Source organism: Chiloscyllium plagiosum, unplaced genomic scaffold (genome assembly GCF_037043375.1).
Source record: "Chiloscyllium plagiosum isolate Xiang-an unplaced genomic scaffold, Cpla_swu_hap1 HiC_scaffold_46, whole genome shotgun sequence".
Taxonomy (NCBI): Eukaryota; Metazoa; Chordata; class Chondrichthyes; order Orectolobiformes; family Hemiscylliidae; genus Chiloscyllium; species Chiloscyllium plagiosum.
Window position 1 is genome coordinate 15310424 of NW_028270184.1, and position 18136 is coordinate 15328559.

The 18136-nt window shown below is 42.8% G+C and overlaps 1 protein-coding gene across 1 annotated transcript; it reads left to right on the top strand.

The window, feature by feature from the left end:
• The first annotated feature begins 17069 nt into the window (after positions 1–17069).
• LOC148136235 (uncharacterized) lies at positions 17070–18132 on the top strand. Its single transcript, XM_087983607.1, has 2 exons — positions 17070–17079; positions 17228–18132. The coding sequence occupies exons 1-2, from the start codon at positions 17070–17072 to the stop codon at positions 18130–18132; spliced, it is 915 nt and encodes a 304-aa protein (XP_087839733.1).
• The last annotated feature ends 4 nt before the right edge of the window (positions 18133–18136 follow it).

The following is an 18136-nucleotide window of genomic DNA, read 5'->3' on the forward strand; positions in this document are numbered from 1 at the left end:
CCATGCTCAATTGCCAGTAGTGTTAGGTAAGGGGTAGATGTAGGGGTATGGGTGGGTTGCGCTTCGGCGGGTCGGTGTGGACTTGTTGGGCCAAAGGGCCTGTTTCCACACTGTAAGTAATCTAATCTAATCTAAAAAAAAGGTTAGGTGAATTGGCCATGCGAATTGCCCATTATGTCCTGGGGTGTGTAGGTTAGGTGCATTAGTCAAGGGTAAATGCAGAGTAATAGGATAGGGGAATGGGTCTGTATGGGTTACCCTTTGGAGGCTCGGTGTGGACTTGTTGGGCCAAATAGCCTGTTTCCACACTGTAGGGATTCTACTCGAATGATAGGATTGGCTCACGATTAATGGATTTTGGTACATTCAATTACAGAGACAAGTTACTGCAAAGATTCACTAACTCTTCCCTTTACCTACCAATTGGATATTTGATATTTCTCCGTTAATCTCCATTGTCACAACACAATACTAATTTTACTTAATTATGTGTACTTCCTTATTATCAATAAGTTCATTGTTTTAAAGTCTGTTTCTTCATTGATAATGTGTCCGTGCCATATCATTTAACCTATGTTTTCCTACTCTTCTAGGTGTGTGTGTGTTTATGTGTGTGCGTGCGTGTGTGTGTGCATGCGTGTGTTACAATGCTTTGCAATTTGAGGGAAGATTTGCAAAATCTGAACAGAGACGTCCTTCCATATAATGGAGAAAATATCTTGAAATAAATTTGCATTAGAATCTCTTATGTCATTTGCATTTTTGTCTCTATTTCCATTCTGTGTTGGTGGGGACATGTTCGTTACGTTTCTGTCACTTAATAATATATTCTCAGGGTTATGTTTCTGTGGTTATTTACACAAATACCTCACCGATCCTTTAATGAAATGTGCATCACAAAAATAGAAAACATATTAACTAAAGTTATTTATGGAATAGTTTCAACTGAGAGCAAAGTTTTCTTTAAGAATGCAAGCAGTCAATACAAATGTAATCGAAACTTTTTGAAAATTAATTAACACAGATATTATTTAATTCAAGCAAAAATACATTTAAGTGAAGAATTTGTTTCTTAACATTGCCTCAGAAATTAAACAATTCTGAACAGGCTGGTAGAATACAGAACATCAATTGATTGAAAATCGAACCAATTTCACCCACATAATCTTTAATAGCAGAAAAAGAAGCCATCTACACTGCATTAATTTCAGAGCTGTCACAGCTTGCAGTTCATAATTACAATATGTAGAAGAAAAATGCATTGTGAAAACACTGTTCAAGATGAATAGGAAGGGTTCAGGGGGATATGGGCCAAGTGCTGGCAAATGGGACGAGATTAATTTAGGATATCTGGTCGGCATGTACGAGTTGGACCGAAGGGTCTGTTTCCGTGCTGTACATCTGTATGACTGTATGTCCTCACAACATCATGACGATGTGGGTAAAGTAACTGACTACCGCTTGCTTTGTTACACTTCTGCTCACCTTCCCTGCCCTTCCACTAACAAATCAGGCTTCCTCCAATTAGAAGACCAGTTGAAGGAATCACTGGAACTGAGCAATGATAAAGGCAGAAATATACTCTACATAGAGAACTTTAAAGTCCACCATTAGGAATGGCTCGACAGCACCACAACTAGTAAAAGGCCAAACTAGCCGCTGCGTGGAGGACAGAGCTGTGGCAGGTGAAGAATGAACTTACAAGAGGCGAAAATGTATCTGACTGTAACCTCACCGATGTGCTTGTTTCAGATCCATTTACCTATGACAATATCGATAAAAGTAACAATCATGCTGACAACCAAATTCCAGGTTGCACTTTGAGAACACAGTCATCATATTTGGCACTATCGTTGTCCTAAATGGGATAGAGTTTGAACAGAAGTTATCAAATAAGACGAGACATCAATGAGACGTTGTGGACCATCAACGGCAACACAACTTTACTCAAGCACAACTTGTAATCTTGTGACCAGCAAATCCCTGACTCTACCATTACCGTCAGGCAGGGGACCAAGCCTGGTGAACGAGTGGAAGAACAAATTCTGAGGGTAGCAGCGGACATGCATAAAAAATTAGGTGTTAATCTGGAGAAGCAACAAAACAGGACTACTTACATGCTAACCAGCAAAAACACGTAATAGACAGAGCTAAGCAATTCCACAACTGACAGAGCAGACCTGAGTTCTTCAGTGCTGCTGTATTGGATCTGTAGTGGAAGACCATTTCAACTCACTGGAAAAGGAGGCTCCACAATCATCACCTCCCTCATCAAATGTTGGGGGAGACAAGCAGATCAGTGAAGAAATAAGGCCGAAGCATTTACAACAATCTTCAGCCAGAAGTGTGGTGTGAATGGTTCTTTTGGCATCCTCCAGATGTCCCTAGTATGAGAGCTGCCAATCTTCCAGCAATTCGATTCACTCCATGGCATAAGAAGAAATGGTTGGAGGCATTGGATCATGCAATGCTGATGGGCCTTTCATAGAATCCCTATAGTGTGGAGACAGACCATTTGGTCCAACAAATCCAGACCGACCATCCAAAGGTTATCACACTCACACCCATTCCCCTTACTCTACGTTTCCCATGACTAATGCACCTAGCCTACACATCCCTGGACACTATGGTCAATTTAGCATGGCCAATTCGCCTAACCTGCACACCTTTGTACTGTGGGAGGAAACCGGAGCACCTGAAAGAAATGCACGCAGACAGGGGGAGAACATACGGAATCCACACAGACAGTCGCCTGAGGCTGGAATCGAACCTGGGTCCCTGTGAGGCAACAGTGCTAACCACTGAGCCACCGGGCCACCTTTACATCTTGCCAGCAAATGCACTGAAGACCTGTACTTCCAAAATTCCCATTCCACTCTCGCCAAAATCATCTCCTGCAACTACAATAAACATGTCAAGCCAAAAATGTGGAAAATCGTCCTGTCTATAGAATTCAAGTGACTTTATTGATATCACACAGCATTAACTGATGTCAGACAGCATTAACTGACTTTATTGATATCACTCAGCATTAGCTGACCTTATTGATGCCAGACATTAACTGACTTTATTGGTATCAGACCGAATTAGCTGACATTATTGATATCACACAACATTAACTGACATTATTGCTATCACACAACATTAACTGATTTTATTGATATCACACAGCATTAACTGACTTTTTTGCTATCAGACAGCATTAACTGACTGTATTAATATCAGACAGCATTAACTGACTGTATTGATATCAGACAGCATTAACTGACTGTATTAATATCAGACAGCATTAACTGACTGTATTGATATCAGACAGCATTAACTGACTGTATTAATATCAGACAGCATTAACTGACTGTATTGATATCAGACAGCATTAGCTGACTTTTTGATATCAGACAGCATTAGTTGACTTTATTGATATCACCCCCTTCCTAACCTGCAATCTTCTTCCCGACCTCTCCGCCCCCAACCCAGTCTGACCTATCACCCTCACCTTGACCTCTTTCCACCTATCGCATTTCCGACGCCCCTCCCCCAAGTCCCTCCTCCCTACCTTTTATCTTAGCCTGCTGGACACACTTTCCTCATTCCTGAAGAAGGGCTTATGCCCGAAACGTCGATTCTCCTGTTCCCTTGGATGCTGCCTGACCTGCTGCGCTTTTCCAGCAACACATTTTCAGCTCTGATCTCCAGCATCTGCAGACCTCACTTTCTCCTCTTTATCGATATCACACAGCATTAACCGACTTATGTTGATGTCAGTAATTTTAGTAACTGGCTGATACTGATGTGAATAATAATACCACTGTGATGTCTGTGATTATCTACCACATTGTTTATGCAGCAGAATGCAAAAACGCGGTGTCGTAGAACTCCTGGTACTAGGCTCATTTATGTTCCAGTGACCTGAGTGATAAACACGGCTCCAGTGTTGATACTCCTATGATTCTAATCGCCTTCCTCCATACATCTACTTCAGACTTTCACGTGGTATCTAAGGCAGATTTGATTCTGGAAGCAGTTATGGTACTAAAGTAATGAGATTTCTCACAAATCTTCTCAGAGATGAATCCATCTGTGGAAAAACCACAGGCCGGTGTATAAATTATATTTTTACACCGACAAACATTGAGAGGATTAATCTTAATCTGAAGCACTCTTTTTAAAACATTTTGCACTTATTATCGCCAGAGAAAATTTGAACAGAAGTCAGAGACTTGGGAATATTGTGGCGATTAACTCACCTCCTGACTCCTCCACACTACAAGGCACCAGTCGGGAATGTGGTGACATACCGACCGCTTTCCTGGATCGGTGCCACACCAACAACACTCAAGACGCGTGACACCATCCAGGGCAAAGCAGCACATGTGAGTGCCACCACATTCACAAATATCCACTACCTCTACCTCTGATTCTCCGTGACAGCAGTGTGTGCTATTTAAAAGATATGCTGTAGAAATGTGTACTAGATCCTTAGACAGCCCCTTTCAAACATCCAATTACTTCCATCTCGGAGAATGAGGGCAGCAGATAAATGGAAATACCCCCATCTGCAAATCCAACCCACCCCCGCCAGCCACTCACTATTCTGACTTGGTGATATATCGGTGTTCCTTCAATATGGATCCTGGAAATCCCTCCCCCAGGGCTTGGTGGGTTTACCCACACATGGACTGCAGCAGTTCAAAAAGACAGCTCTCACTTTCTCTCGGAGCAGGCAATAAAAGGTTGTCCAGCCAGCGATGTTCCACATTCCAGCAATTTTAAAAAAAAGTGAATTGGAATGAACCAAAAGTAAATTGAAATTTTAACATAACTGAACTAATGCTGTATGATTTCATTCCTTATTCACAATGGGAATTATGAATCATAAGGAGCTCTCGCCTTGGCATGAGGGTAAACCCAGCTGCCACTTCAATTTGTGCAACTACCTGTGACTAATGTCCATTAATGGTTGACTAATTATCCTCATTTGAGAGTTCTCTGCATTATAAATTAGTCTAACCTCAATGCTCCTTATCAGTGCTTCAATAACACCAACACAATTCTTCACCTCTGGAAAATGGAATTGGCCATCATTCCAAACATTGAAAAAATTTACTACCCCATCCTGGCCCTGATTGGAGTTCCTGGTAAGTTAGCACTGGCCTTTCCTCATACTTTTGCGGTGGTTTTATGTGCTTTGGGAATTAGGTTATGTTTGCTGGTATCACTGCCTAGCGTTTACTGTTCATCCCTAATAACCCAGAAGGTTATACCGTCATACTGCTGACGGTCTAGAGTCACATGTCAGCCAGACCTGGCGATTACTCGCCTACATGTAACTTCAGTTAACTAGATAAGTATTTAATGACAAAAAGAATATAAAGGACAGCGGATCATGGAAATCAGAAACAAAAACAGAAGTTGCTGGAAAACATCAGCAGATCTGGCAGCATCTGTGAAGGCAAATTAGAGTCAATGTTTTGGGTGCAGTGACCTGTTCTGAAAAGGAATTGCTGAGTTTTCCGAACAATTTCAGTTTCTGTTTCTGATTTCCAGCATCCCCAGTATTTTCCGCTGCTAAAATTCTGTTGGCTGATATGTCCGAGCTGTGGAAATATTAGCTTTGTCTTAACGGCCCACGTTCTGTTGGTCCAACTCTGATTTGGTTCAGAATCACAAACTTATCACAGCGCAGAGGGAGGTCACACAGACCGCCTTATCTGTGCCGACTCTCCAAAACGAATGAATGGGCGTCGCTTTTATTGTCTTTCTCTTGCCTTCTCTGCAATGACCAGGACTCTATGACTCTGCAAACTGATGACAAGTAAGAATTGTGAGGCGGCACGGCTATAACATGACTCTGCTAGGTCCTGGGGAGTGTTGCTGAACAAAGAGACCTTGGAGTGCAGGTTCATAGCTCCTTGAAAGTAAAGTCTCAGGTAGATAGGATAGTGAAGGAGTCATTTGGTATGGTTTCCTTTATTGGTCTGAGTTGGGAGGTCATGTTGCAGCTATACAGGACATTGGTTAGGCTACTTTTGGAATATTTGTGTGCAATTCTGGTCTCCCTCCTATCGGAGGATGTTGTGAAACTTTAAAGGGCTCAGAAAAGATTTACAAGGATGTTGCCAGAGTTGGAGGGTTTGAGCTAAAGGGAGAGGTTGAATAAGCTGGGGCTCTTTTCTCTGGAGCATCGGAGTCTGAGGGGTGACCTTATCGAAGTTTATAAAATCATGAGGGGTGTGGATAGGATAAACAGACAAGGTCTTTTCCCTGGGGTGGGGTGTCCCGAACTAGAGGGCATAGGTTTAGGGTGAGAGGGCAAAGATATAAAATGGACCTAATGGGCAACATTTTCATGCAGAGCGTAGTACGTGTATGGAATGAGCTGCCAGAGGAAGTGGTAGAGGCTGGTACAATTACAACATTTAAAAGGCATCTGCATGGGTATATGAATAGGAAGGGTTCAGAGGGATATGGGCTGGGTGCTGGCAAATGGTTACGATTAGGTTTGGCTATCTGGTCAGCATGGATGAGTTGGACTGAAAGGTCTGTTTCCGTGCTGCACATCTCTATGAATGGATGACTCTATTACTAGCAATTCAGAACCAGAATAGAGACGGGCATAATTCCTATAATTGCCGATGGTAAAATTTGAGCCCAATAACAAAATTACATACAGTTGGAATTATACATTCCAACACGGGAAAAAACGCTGATGAATGATAATAATAACAATAATTATTATTATTCTTGGGACATGATGTCTAGTCGCCTGCAAGGTCACAAGCCTGATTGATTCAGTTTCTTTCTCCTGTTCCAAGAACTTACACTTCCCTTATTTTATGCATAATGAAAATACATTTGATGAGAAATTTGGTTCCTACTGCATTTTTCAACTAAACAATTATAATTACAGACAGATTTTATGGTTTGGCAGCTCATTCCAATTTTCCTTAGAGATTTGCAATGAACTTGTCAACAGTCAGACATTGCTGTGCGCTGATGTTCTTTATTGATTCTTTATTTGTGCGTAAAGTCCATCAAAAATGTTGGGAGGGAGTGAGGACTGCAGATGCTAGAGGTCAGAGTCGAGAGTGTGGTGCTAGAAAAGAACAGCAGGTCAGGTAGCATTCGAGGAGCAGGAGAATCGATGATTCGGGTATAAATCCTTTATCAGGAATCAGGATTGTCATTGTTGGCCCAAGCTGTACTATTTGAAAATAAGGTGCATCCATCTCCTCATTGAGCATTGAAAGTTAATGACAGATTGCGGTATGAAAGAATATTAAAATGGTTAATATGCTGTTGACTTAATATTTACTAAATAATTTTCAGTGAGAAATGTAAGTCCGAAAATTAAACTTAATTGGCAATGGTGCAATCTCATGGAGTCTCAGTTATGAAGGGCATATGCCCGAAACGTTGACTTTCCTGCTCCTCGGATGCTGCCTGACTGGCTGTACTTTTCCAGCACCACACTCACGACTCTGATCTCCAGCATCTGCAGTCCTCACTTTCTCCTCAATTTCACACAAGCAAATGGACTGAATGTCTCAAAATTCTCAATGCATTTGACTAAATCAGGACATTTAGCCAAATCAATTCTGATATTTGATTCAATGTGTGCATGAGGAATACTCATTAATATCAGTGCATTGCAATGTTATGAACATTGGTTCTACTAATTATGCATAATTTCATTTCATTTCAAGTGTCAGGGACACACTAAAGGGAGAATGGGAGTGAGTGCAAAATGATTCCAGGTTTGGTGAGCTTCAGTGATGATGACAGATTGGAGAGGCTGAGGATTTTCTTCTTGGAAAGAAGATGGCTCAGAGGATATTTGATATAAGTTTTCAAAAATCATGAGAGAGATGGACAGAGTCGATGGTAAACATTAGTTCCTCCTCCGAAAAGCATTGAGAGTGAAAGGGACAGACTTAAAGTGATTGGCAAATGAGGTGTGACCAGAAAACGTTTCATACAACGAATGCTTCAATTCTGGAATGCACCGCCTGAAAGTAGGAGGCAGCGTTGATTTAGCACACCAGATGGTTTAACGTGTTTATGTGAATGCAAACAATGTGTAAGGGTATGTGGAAGAGACAGAGGAATGACAATCAGTCCCCTTGGAGAGTCAGTGCATTACTGATTGTTGTGAATGGCCACTACAGTATAAACACTAGTGTGATTCTGTCATTCTCTGAGTAGGAATGACCACACCATTCATCAATCGACTGATAACTTGGGGGTATTTTTAGTTTTGGGCGATTGAATAAATCGCGAGATTTTAGAACAATTGTGTGTTTCAATTTACCTATTTCCCTCAGTTTCAATGGCAGATAATCATCAGGGATGTTTGCTCCAATATCAGACAGCTGTACTTGTTTCCAGATTTTATTTCAATCAGGTCCCTGCAAGGGAAAATGGAAAATAATGTGAAATCTACTTGCAATCTTATATGCAATAATACATATCAAAATCGCCTCAAATATTTTTCTTTATTCAGAAGATTTGTGTTTCGCTGGTTGGACCAGTATTTATTGACCTTCACTAGCAGACATGTAGAAGTTGTTGGCAAAATGTTGTCTTGAAATGCTACAATCTGTTGTGTGTAGGTGCCCCCACATTGCAGTTTTGGAAGGGGCTTTAGGAATTTGGCTCTGTTATGATAAAGGAATGGCTGTACATATCCAGGTCCGGATGGTGAGTGGCTGGGGAGAAAGTTGCAAGTTCCCATGTACCTGCCACCCTTGTCCTTTTGGATAGCAACTTATATAAGTCTAGAAGGTGCTGTCGAAAGAATGTTCCTTCTGTGGTGCATATTGTAGATGGTGTTGTTGCTAAGCATCGGCACTGGAGGGAGTGAACATTTATGGATTTGGTGGCGATCAAGTGCACTGCTTGGTCGTGGATGGTGCCAGGTTTCTTAAACATTATTGAAGTTGTGCTCGTCCAAGAACTTGGAGAATATTCTGTCACATTCTATAAATGTTGATATTTTGAAAACAGTCCACATCACAGAATATAGAACATAGAAAAGTACAGCACAGAACAGGCCCTTTGGCCCATGATGTTGTGCGGAGCATTAACCCTAATGTAAAATAAAATAACTTAACCTACGCACTCCTCAATTCACTACTATCCATGTGCATGTTCAGCAGTCGCTTAAATGTCCCTAATGACTCTACTTCCACCATCACTGCTGGCAACACATGCCATGTATTTACAACTCTCTGCATAAAAAACCTTCCTCTGATGTCCCCTCTATACCTTTCTCCTAATATCTTAAAACTATGCCCCCTTAAAATTACGATGCCCTGGGGAAAAGATTCTGGCTATTGATTCATTATCTTATATACCTCAATCAGGTCACCTCTCTTCCTCCTTCTCTCCAGAGAAAAAAGTCCAAGCTCAGTCAACCTCTCTTCTTAAGGCAAGCCCTCCAGTCCTGGCAGCATCCCGGTAAACCTTCTTTTCACCCTCTCCAAAGCCTCTGTATCTTTCCTATAGTAGGGCGACCAAAACTGGACACAATATTCCAAGTATGGTCTCACCAGGGACTTGCAAAGCTGTAGCAAAACCTCGCGGCTCTTAAACACGATACCCATGTTAATGAAAGCCAAAAGCTTTTCACAGCAGAGAGCGGTGGGAGCTGGGCGGAAGTTCAGGCTGAGCGCAAAGCCGGTCGGGAAGGTAAGTGATTGCTATATAAAGAACTTACCTCGACGCCAACTGTCTTTTCGCAGCAGAGAGTGGTGGGAGCTGGGCGGAAGTTCAGGCTGAGAACAAAGCCGGTCAGGAAGTAAGTGATTACTATGAGAGTGGGTGTGTTCTAAACCCCAGGTCCTACAAAGTAGGGTCTCCCTCCCTCCCTCCTCCTCTAACCTAAATTAAGAATCCACAGACTTGCCACAAAAAGAGGGTCTAAGGAAGTTTGGATCAAAGAGTGAGGCTTCAGCTCAGGCGTCTTTGACAAGGAGGTTGAGTGAAGTGATTACGCCACAGTTGAAGAGGGTGAAGACATGACTGCCCAGCTGGTTCAGTGCGCTACGTGCTTGATGTGGGAGGTCAACGACCCTGGTGTGTCTGGCTCGTATATGTGTGGAAAGTGTGTGCACATTCAGCTATTGACTGAGCATATTGCAGCGCTGATGAAAGAACTCGAGGACCTTAGGCTCATCTGAGAGAACGAGATCTTTCTGGACAAGACCTTCAGTGAGGTTATTACACCAATCATGCCAGAAGAGAGCAGAAGAGAGCAGACAATGAGGAAGGCAAAGAGAAGACAGGTGCAAGAGACCCCGGGAGAAGTACCTGTCAGGAACAAGTTGAAACAGTAGAGACTGATGACACTGCCAGTTCACAAGGCGGCCAGGTCTGTCAATCAAAAGTTGGCGCAGAGGCAGAGTGGAAGAGTCGGACATCGCACAGAGCCATGGTAATAGGGGATTCCATCGTGAGAGGAACTGACCGGGGTTTTTGTGGCAGCAGACGGGATTTAAGGATGGGTGTGTTGCCTTCCTGGTGCCAGGGTGAAAGACATCACAGACAGAGTGCAGGAAATCCTCAAGGACGAAGGTGAAGAGCCAGAGGTGGTGGTACATGTCGGCACAAATGATGTCGGGAAGAAGAGGAGGAACATACTACAGCGGGACTTCGGAGAACTAGGAAGAAGGCTGAAAAGCAGGACGTCCAAGGTGGTTATCTCCGGTTTGCTTCCAGTTCCTCGGGCTAGTGTGGCCAGAAACAGGGAGATAATGGACTTGAATGTGTGGTTGGGGAACTGGTGCAGGAAGCAAGGATTTAAATTCTTGGATCACTGGGGTATATTTTGTGGTAAGCATAAATTCTACAAGAGAGACAGTTTGCACCTTAATAGGTTAGGGACCAGCATTCTGGCAGGCAGTTTTCTACTGCAACACCGCTACATTTAAACTAAGTAGCGGGGGGGAGGGGACAAACTGGATGTTTAAAAAGGAAATTGAAGGGAAAGTTAGAACAAGAGAAGTCAAGAAAGACAACTGTATCAATGAGGCAGAAAACTCGGAAAGGGATCATGCTGTAAAGTTGAGTGAAATAAGGGTTGATGGGAAGGGTGAGAGCAGTAACAAATTAAAAATACTATACATGAATGCACGAAGCATTAAATATAAGATGGATGAGCTTAAGGCTCTTTTGGAAATTGGCAGATACGATATTGTGGGGATAACTGAGACGTGGCTTCAAGTAGACAGGGCTTGGGAAATGAATATTCAAGGCTACACGTGCTATCGTAAGGACAGACTGACGGGCAGAGGGGATGGGGTGGCCTTGTTGGTAAGGGAGGATATTCAGTCCCTTGCGGGGGGGGACCTAGAGTCAGGGGATGTAGAGTCAGTGTGGATAGAGCTGTGAAATACTAAGGGTAAAAAGACCCTCTTGGGAGTCACCTACAGGCCCCCAAACAGTAGTCTGGATGTCGGATGTAAGTTGAATCAGGAGCTGAAATTGGCCTGTCGCAAAGATGTTACTACAGTTGTTATGGGGGATTTTAACATGCAGGTAGACTGGGAGGATCAGGATGATATTGGACCTCAAGAAAGAGACTTTGTGGAGTACCTCAGAGATGGATTCTTAGAGCAGCTGGTGCTGGAGCCGACCAGGGAGAAGGCAATTCTGGATCTGATATTGTGTAACGAACCAGAATTGGTCAGAGACCTCGAAGTGAAGGAGCCATTGGGAAGTAGTGACCATAATACATTAAGCTTCAATCTGCAATTTAAGAGGGAGAGGGTACAGTCGGGAGTGACAGTACTTCTGTTGAATAAAGGGAACTATGGAGCTATGAGGGAGGAGCTGGCCAAAGTTCATTGGTGCAATACCTTAGCAGGGATGACAGTGGAGGAACAATGGCGGATATTTCTGTGTATAATGCAGAAGTTGCAGGATCAGTTCATTCCTAAAAGGAAGAAAGATCCCAGGAGGAGGCATGGGTGGCTGTGGCTGACGAGGGAAGTTAAGAAACATATAAAGTTAAAAGAGAAAAAGTATAACATAGCAAAGATAAGTGGGAAAACTGAGGACTGGGAAGCTTTTAAAGAGCAACAGAGGATTACTAAGAAGGAAATACGCAGAGGAAAAATGAGGTATGAAGGTAAACTGGCCAATAATATAAAGGAGGATAGTAAAAGCTTTTTTAAGTATGTGCAAGGCAAAAAAATGGTTAGGACTAAAATTGGGCCCTTGAAGACAGAAACAGGGGAATATATTACTGGGAACAAAGAAATGGCAGAAGAATTAAATGGGTACTTCAGATCTGTGTTCACTGGGGAAGACACAAGCAATCTCCCTGAGGTAACAGTGGCTGAAGGACCTGAACTTCAGGGAATTTATATTTGCCAGGATTTGGTGTTGGAGAGACTGTTAGGTCTGAAGGTTGATAAGTCCCCGGGGCCTGATGGTCTACATCCCAGGGTACTGAAGGAGGTGGCTCGGGAAATCGTAGATGCGTTGGTGATTATTTTCCAGAGTTCGATAAATTCGGGGTCAGTTTCTGAGGATTGGAGGGTGGCTAATGTTATACCACTTTTTAAGAAAGGTGGGAGAGAGAAAGCAGGAAATTATAGACCAGTTAGTCTGACCTCAGTGGTGGGAAAGATGCTGGAGTCTATTTTAAAGGATGAAATTACTGCACATCTGGATAGTAGTAACAGGATAGGACAGAGTCAGCATGGATTTATGAAGGGGAAATCATGCATGACTAATCTTCTTGAATTTTTTGAGGATGTAACTCTGAAGATGGACGAGGGAGATCCAGTACTTGTAGTGTACCTGGACTTTCAGAAAGGTTTTGATAAAGTCCCAAAGAGGAGGTTAGTGAGTAAAATTAGGGCGCATGATATTGGGTGCAAAGTACTAGATTGGATTGAAAATTGGTTGGCTGATAGGAAACAAAGGGTAGTGATAAACGGCTCCATTTCGGAATGGCAGGCAGTGACCAGTGGGGTACCGCAGGGATCCGTGCTGGGACCGCAGCTTTTTACAATATATGTTAATGATATAGAAGATGGTATCAGCAATAACATTAGCAAATTTGCTGATGATACAAAGCTGGGTGGCAGGGTGAAATGTGATGAGGATGTTAGGAGATTACAGGGTGACCTGGACAAGTTAGGTGAGTGGGCAGATGCATGGCAGATGCAGTTTAATGTGGATAAATGTATGGTTATCCACTTTGGTGGCAAGAACAGGAAGGCAGATTACTACCTCAATGGAATCAATTTAGGTAAAGGGGCAGTACAGAGAGATCTGGGTGTTCTTGTACACCAGTCAATGAAGGCAAGCATGCAGGTACAGCAGGTAGTGAAGAAGGCTAATAGCATGCTGGCCTTCATAACAAGAGGAATTGAGTATAGAAGCAAAGAGGTGCTTCTGTAGCTGTACAGGGCCCTGGTGAGACCATACCTGGAGTATTGTGTGCAGTTCTGGTCTCCAAATTTGAGGAAAGACATTCTGGCTGTTGAGGGAGTGCAGCGTAGGTTCACGAGGTCAATTCCTGGAATGGCGGGATTACCTTACACTGAAAGACTGAAGCGACTGGGCTTGTATACCCTTGAGTTTAGAAGACTGAGAGGGGATCTGATTGAAACATATAAGATTATGAAAGGATTGGACACTCTGGCAGCATGTTTCCGCTGATGGGTGAGTGCTGAACCAGAGGACACAGCTTAAAAATACGGGATAGACCATTTAGGACAGAGATGAGGAGAAACTTCTTCACCCAGAGTGTGGTGGCTGTGTGGAATGCTCTGCCCCAAAGGGCAGTGGTGGCCCAGTCTCTGGATTCATTTCAGAAAGAGTTGGATAGAGCTCTCAAAGATAGTGGAATCAAGGGTTATGGAGATAAGGCCGGAAGAGGATACTGATTAGGAATGATCAGCCATGATCATATTGAATGGCGGAGCAGGCTCGAGGGGCTGAATGGCCTACTCCTGCACCTATTGTCTATTGTCAATTATCTATTGTCTAAAACACCATTTGCTTTCTGAACAACCCTATCCACTAGGGTGGCAACTTTGAGGGATCTATGTACTTGAACACCAAGATCCCTCTGTTCCTCCACACTGCCAAGAATCCTGTCTTTAATTCTATGTTCAGCATTCGAGTTCGACCTTCCAAAATGCATCATGTCACATTTATCCAGGTTGAACTCCATTTACCATTTCTCAGCCCAGCTCTGCATCCTGTCTCTGTCATGCTGCAGCCTGCAATAGCCCTTGGTACTATCAACGGTACCTCCAACCTTTATGTCATCTGCAAATTTACTAACCCACCCCTCAACCTCCTCATCCAAGCCATTTATAAAAACAACAAAGAGCAGAGGCACAAAAACAGAGCCCTGCAGGACCCCACTCAACACTGACCTCCAGGCAGAATACTTTCCATCTACAACCACTCTCCGCCTTCAGTCAGCCAACCAATTCTGAATCCAGATAGCCACAACTCCCTGTATCCCATACTTCCTGACTTTATAAATGAGCCTAACATGGGGAGGAGGTACTGGAGGTCTTGAGAGGCATAAAGGTAGATAAATCCCTGGAACCCAATCAATTATGTCCCAGGAGATTGTGGGAAGCTAAGGAAGAAATTGTAGGGACCCAGCAAAGGGATTTGTTTCATCTCTAACCACTGGTGGGATGGTGGAAGACTGGAGGGTGGTTAATGTTGTTGTTTATTTTTGAAAAGTCTGTAACGTGAAACCCGGGAACTATATACTGGTGAGCCTGATAACAATGGTGGGTAAGCTGTTGAAGGGGATTCTGAAAGGTAAGAATTACATTCATTTGGAATGGCAAGGACAGATTAGTCAGTTTTGTGCATAGGGAATTCGATCACACAAAGTTGGTTGAGTTAGAATTAGATGGAAGTGGATACTGCAGATTCTGGAGATTAGAGTGGTGCTGGGAAAGCACAGCAGGTCAGGTAGCATTCCTGATGAAGGGCGTTTGCCCGAAACGCCGATTTTCCTGCTCCTTAGATGCTGCCTGACCTGCTGTGCTTTTCCAGCACCACTCTAATCTTGACTTAGATTAAGAATCCCTCCAGTGTGAGAACAGGCCCTTTGGCCCAACAAGTCCACACTGAAACTCCGAAGAGTAACCTACCCAGACCCATTCTCCTACATCTACCCCTGATTAATGCACTTAACCTACGCATCCCTGAACAGAATGGGCAATTTAGCATGGCCAATTCACCTCACCTGCACATCTTTGGATCGTGGGAGGAAACCCTTGCAGACATGGGGAGATTGTTCAAACTCCACACAGACAGTCGCCCAAGGCTGGAATCGAACCTGAGCCCCTGGCACTGTGAGGTAGCAGTGCTAACCACTGAGCCACCATGCCACCCTAAAGTCTTTCTTGAGAACAAGGCAAAGACGATAGTTAAGGGCAGAGGGACAAATGTTGTCCACATGAACTTTAGCAGGGCCTTTGGCAAGGTTAGTAAAGCTAAATCACATCAGATCCAGGGACACCTTGCCAATTGGATACAAAATTGGCTTGCTAGCAGGAGATACAGGGTATTAGTGGAGGGTTGTTTTTTGGACTGGAAGCCTGTGAGCAGTGGTATTCCACAGAGATCGGTGTTCATTCCACTGTCATTTGTTATGTAAATGAATGATTTGGATGTGAATTTAGGAAGCATGGTTAGTAAGTTTGTGCATGAGAACACAATTGGATGTAAAGCGAAGTGTGAGCAAGGTTATCTAAGAGGATGATAAGAATTGATCAATTGGGCCAATTTGCTGAGGTGTAGCTGATAGTGTTTAATTTGAATAAATGTCTGGTGTTGCATTTTGGTGACACAAACAAGGGCAGGACTTACACAGGTGATTGTAGGGCCCTGGGTAGTGTTTTCGAACAGAGAACTAGGGGTTCAGGTAGAGATCCTTGAATATGGCGTCACAGGTAAAAGTGCGGTGAAGAAAGCATTAGTTACACTTACCTTCATTAGTCAGAGTACTGAGCACAGTGGCTGGGACATTATGGTTGCAGCTGTAAAGGACATTGGTGAGGCGACTTTTGGAATACTGTGTCCAGTTCTGGTTGCCCTGTTATCAGAAGGATATTACTGAATTCAAAAGGTGGCCAGGAAGGACTTACAATGTTGTTACCGTGATTGGGGGGGTTGAGTTCTAAGGAGAGGCTGGATGGAATCATAGTATCACTGTGCAGATAGAGTCTGCACTAACTTTTCCAAAAAGAATCCAATCTGACCCAGCCTATTCACATAACCCCACAGTTATCATAGCTAACCCGTTGGGCTTGCACAATCCTGGACATTATGGGCAATTTAGCATGGTCAATCCACCTGCACATCTTTGGACTATGGGTGGAGACCAGACCATCCGATACAAACCCACGCAGACACAGGGAGGATGTGCAAACTCCATACAGTCACCCAAATGGAATTGAATCCAGGATCCCTGGAAAAGTAAGGCAAGTTCATTCAGCCCTTTAGATTTTGTAGCAGCTTGATACAACTGAGCTATCTCATAGGCTAGTTCAGAGTCAAGCATTCATAAGTAACAATACACAAAGTAAAATTCCTGAACCAGGGTGACCAAGAATGATTTTATGATCCTCATTAGACCCTCACATCTAGTTATAGATTTTAAATTAGTTATTGCTGTGTTGAGATTCTCATACCCTTTCCCCAGAGCTTTACCTTATCACTGAATTTCTCAGCAAAGAACACACACTACACCATCGTTTACCATTCATCAGTTTGCCATCAATGGCCATTTCAATGTTTTCTTTTCAATTTCTGATTAATAGTTTAATATTCATATTGTACATGATGCGATGCAAGGAACTGTCACTGTCCCTTGCAGTGTTTTTTGTAGATAGTTGAGGCAACACTAACTGGGTGCAGTGTGAAACTAGCTGCTGATTGAGTGAGTACATATGAACTGGTGCTCTGTGCAAATCCAATTTCATCTGATTAGCTGACCTTTCTTAACAAAAGGTAATCTGATTAAGGATATAATGTAAATGCAAAGGTTGCTTTAAAAAGGAATCAGGAGAGCCAAGATGGTGGAAGGTAAAGCATTAATATGCAAAATTATCTGAAGCAAAAGGAAACTAGCATTGTATGGAAATAAAGAATAGAAATTAATTCCCAAACTGAGCATCCATGTGTTCCTGGTATATTCACCATGTCATTCTCTTTCATTTTTTTTTTTTTGCAGGCAATCTGGTGGCGATTGTGATTCTCTCCCGTGGAAAATGTGGTCTGTCTAAATGTATCACACGTTATCTGGTTGCTATGGCAGTGGCAGATCTATTTGTGATAATATTTGATGTCATATTGTATGAGATTAAAGGCATATATTTTTCCTATACATTTCTGGACTACACACCCATTTGTAGTCTTAATATTGCCCTGGTTTTCACAGCAATTGATTGTTCTGTCTGGCTAACTGTTACTTTCACCTTTGATAGATTGATTGCCATTCGCTGCCAAAAGGTGAGGGAAAGGTATTGCACTGAAAGAACCGCGACCATAATTATAGCCACTGTGTTTGTATTGAGCATCATAGAAAACATTCCAATCTATTTTGAGAATGAACACCAGGAAATCATTGACAATATAAAGTGGTTCTGCAGTGTAAAATCAAACCTTTCAAATTTACCGATATGGGTAGCATACTTCTTCTTTGACATTACCTTAACCCCATTTCTACCATTTGTATTGATCGTGCTGCTGAATGCTTTGACCGTACAGCACATTATCCAGGCCAATGATGTTAGGAAAGGACTCCGAGGAAGCAAAAACTGTGATGATCCTAATGACCCGGAGATGGAGAATCGGAGGAAATCGATCATATTATTGCTGGCTATCTCCACCTGCTTTATACTCTTATGGATGATAACTTTTGTACATTTTGTTTGCACACAATTTGCTGGCATTCAGTTTATGCTTACAGATTATAGTGACCCCTTTGCCATCATGGAACATACTGGATACATGCTGCAGTGTTTGAGTTCCTGCACAAACACCATTATTTATGCAGTGGCACAGTCTAGGTTCAGAGAAGAATTGAAGAAAATCGTTAAATATCCTTTCACTTTGATTAAGTTTGCTTTTTCATAATTCT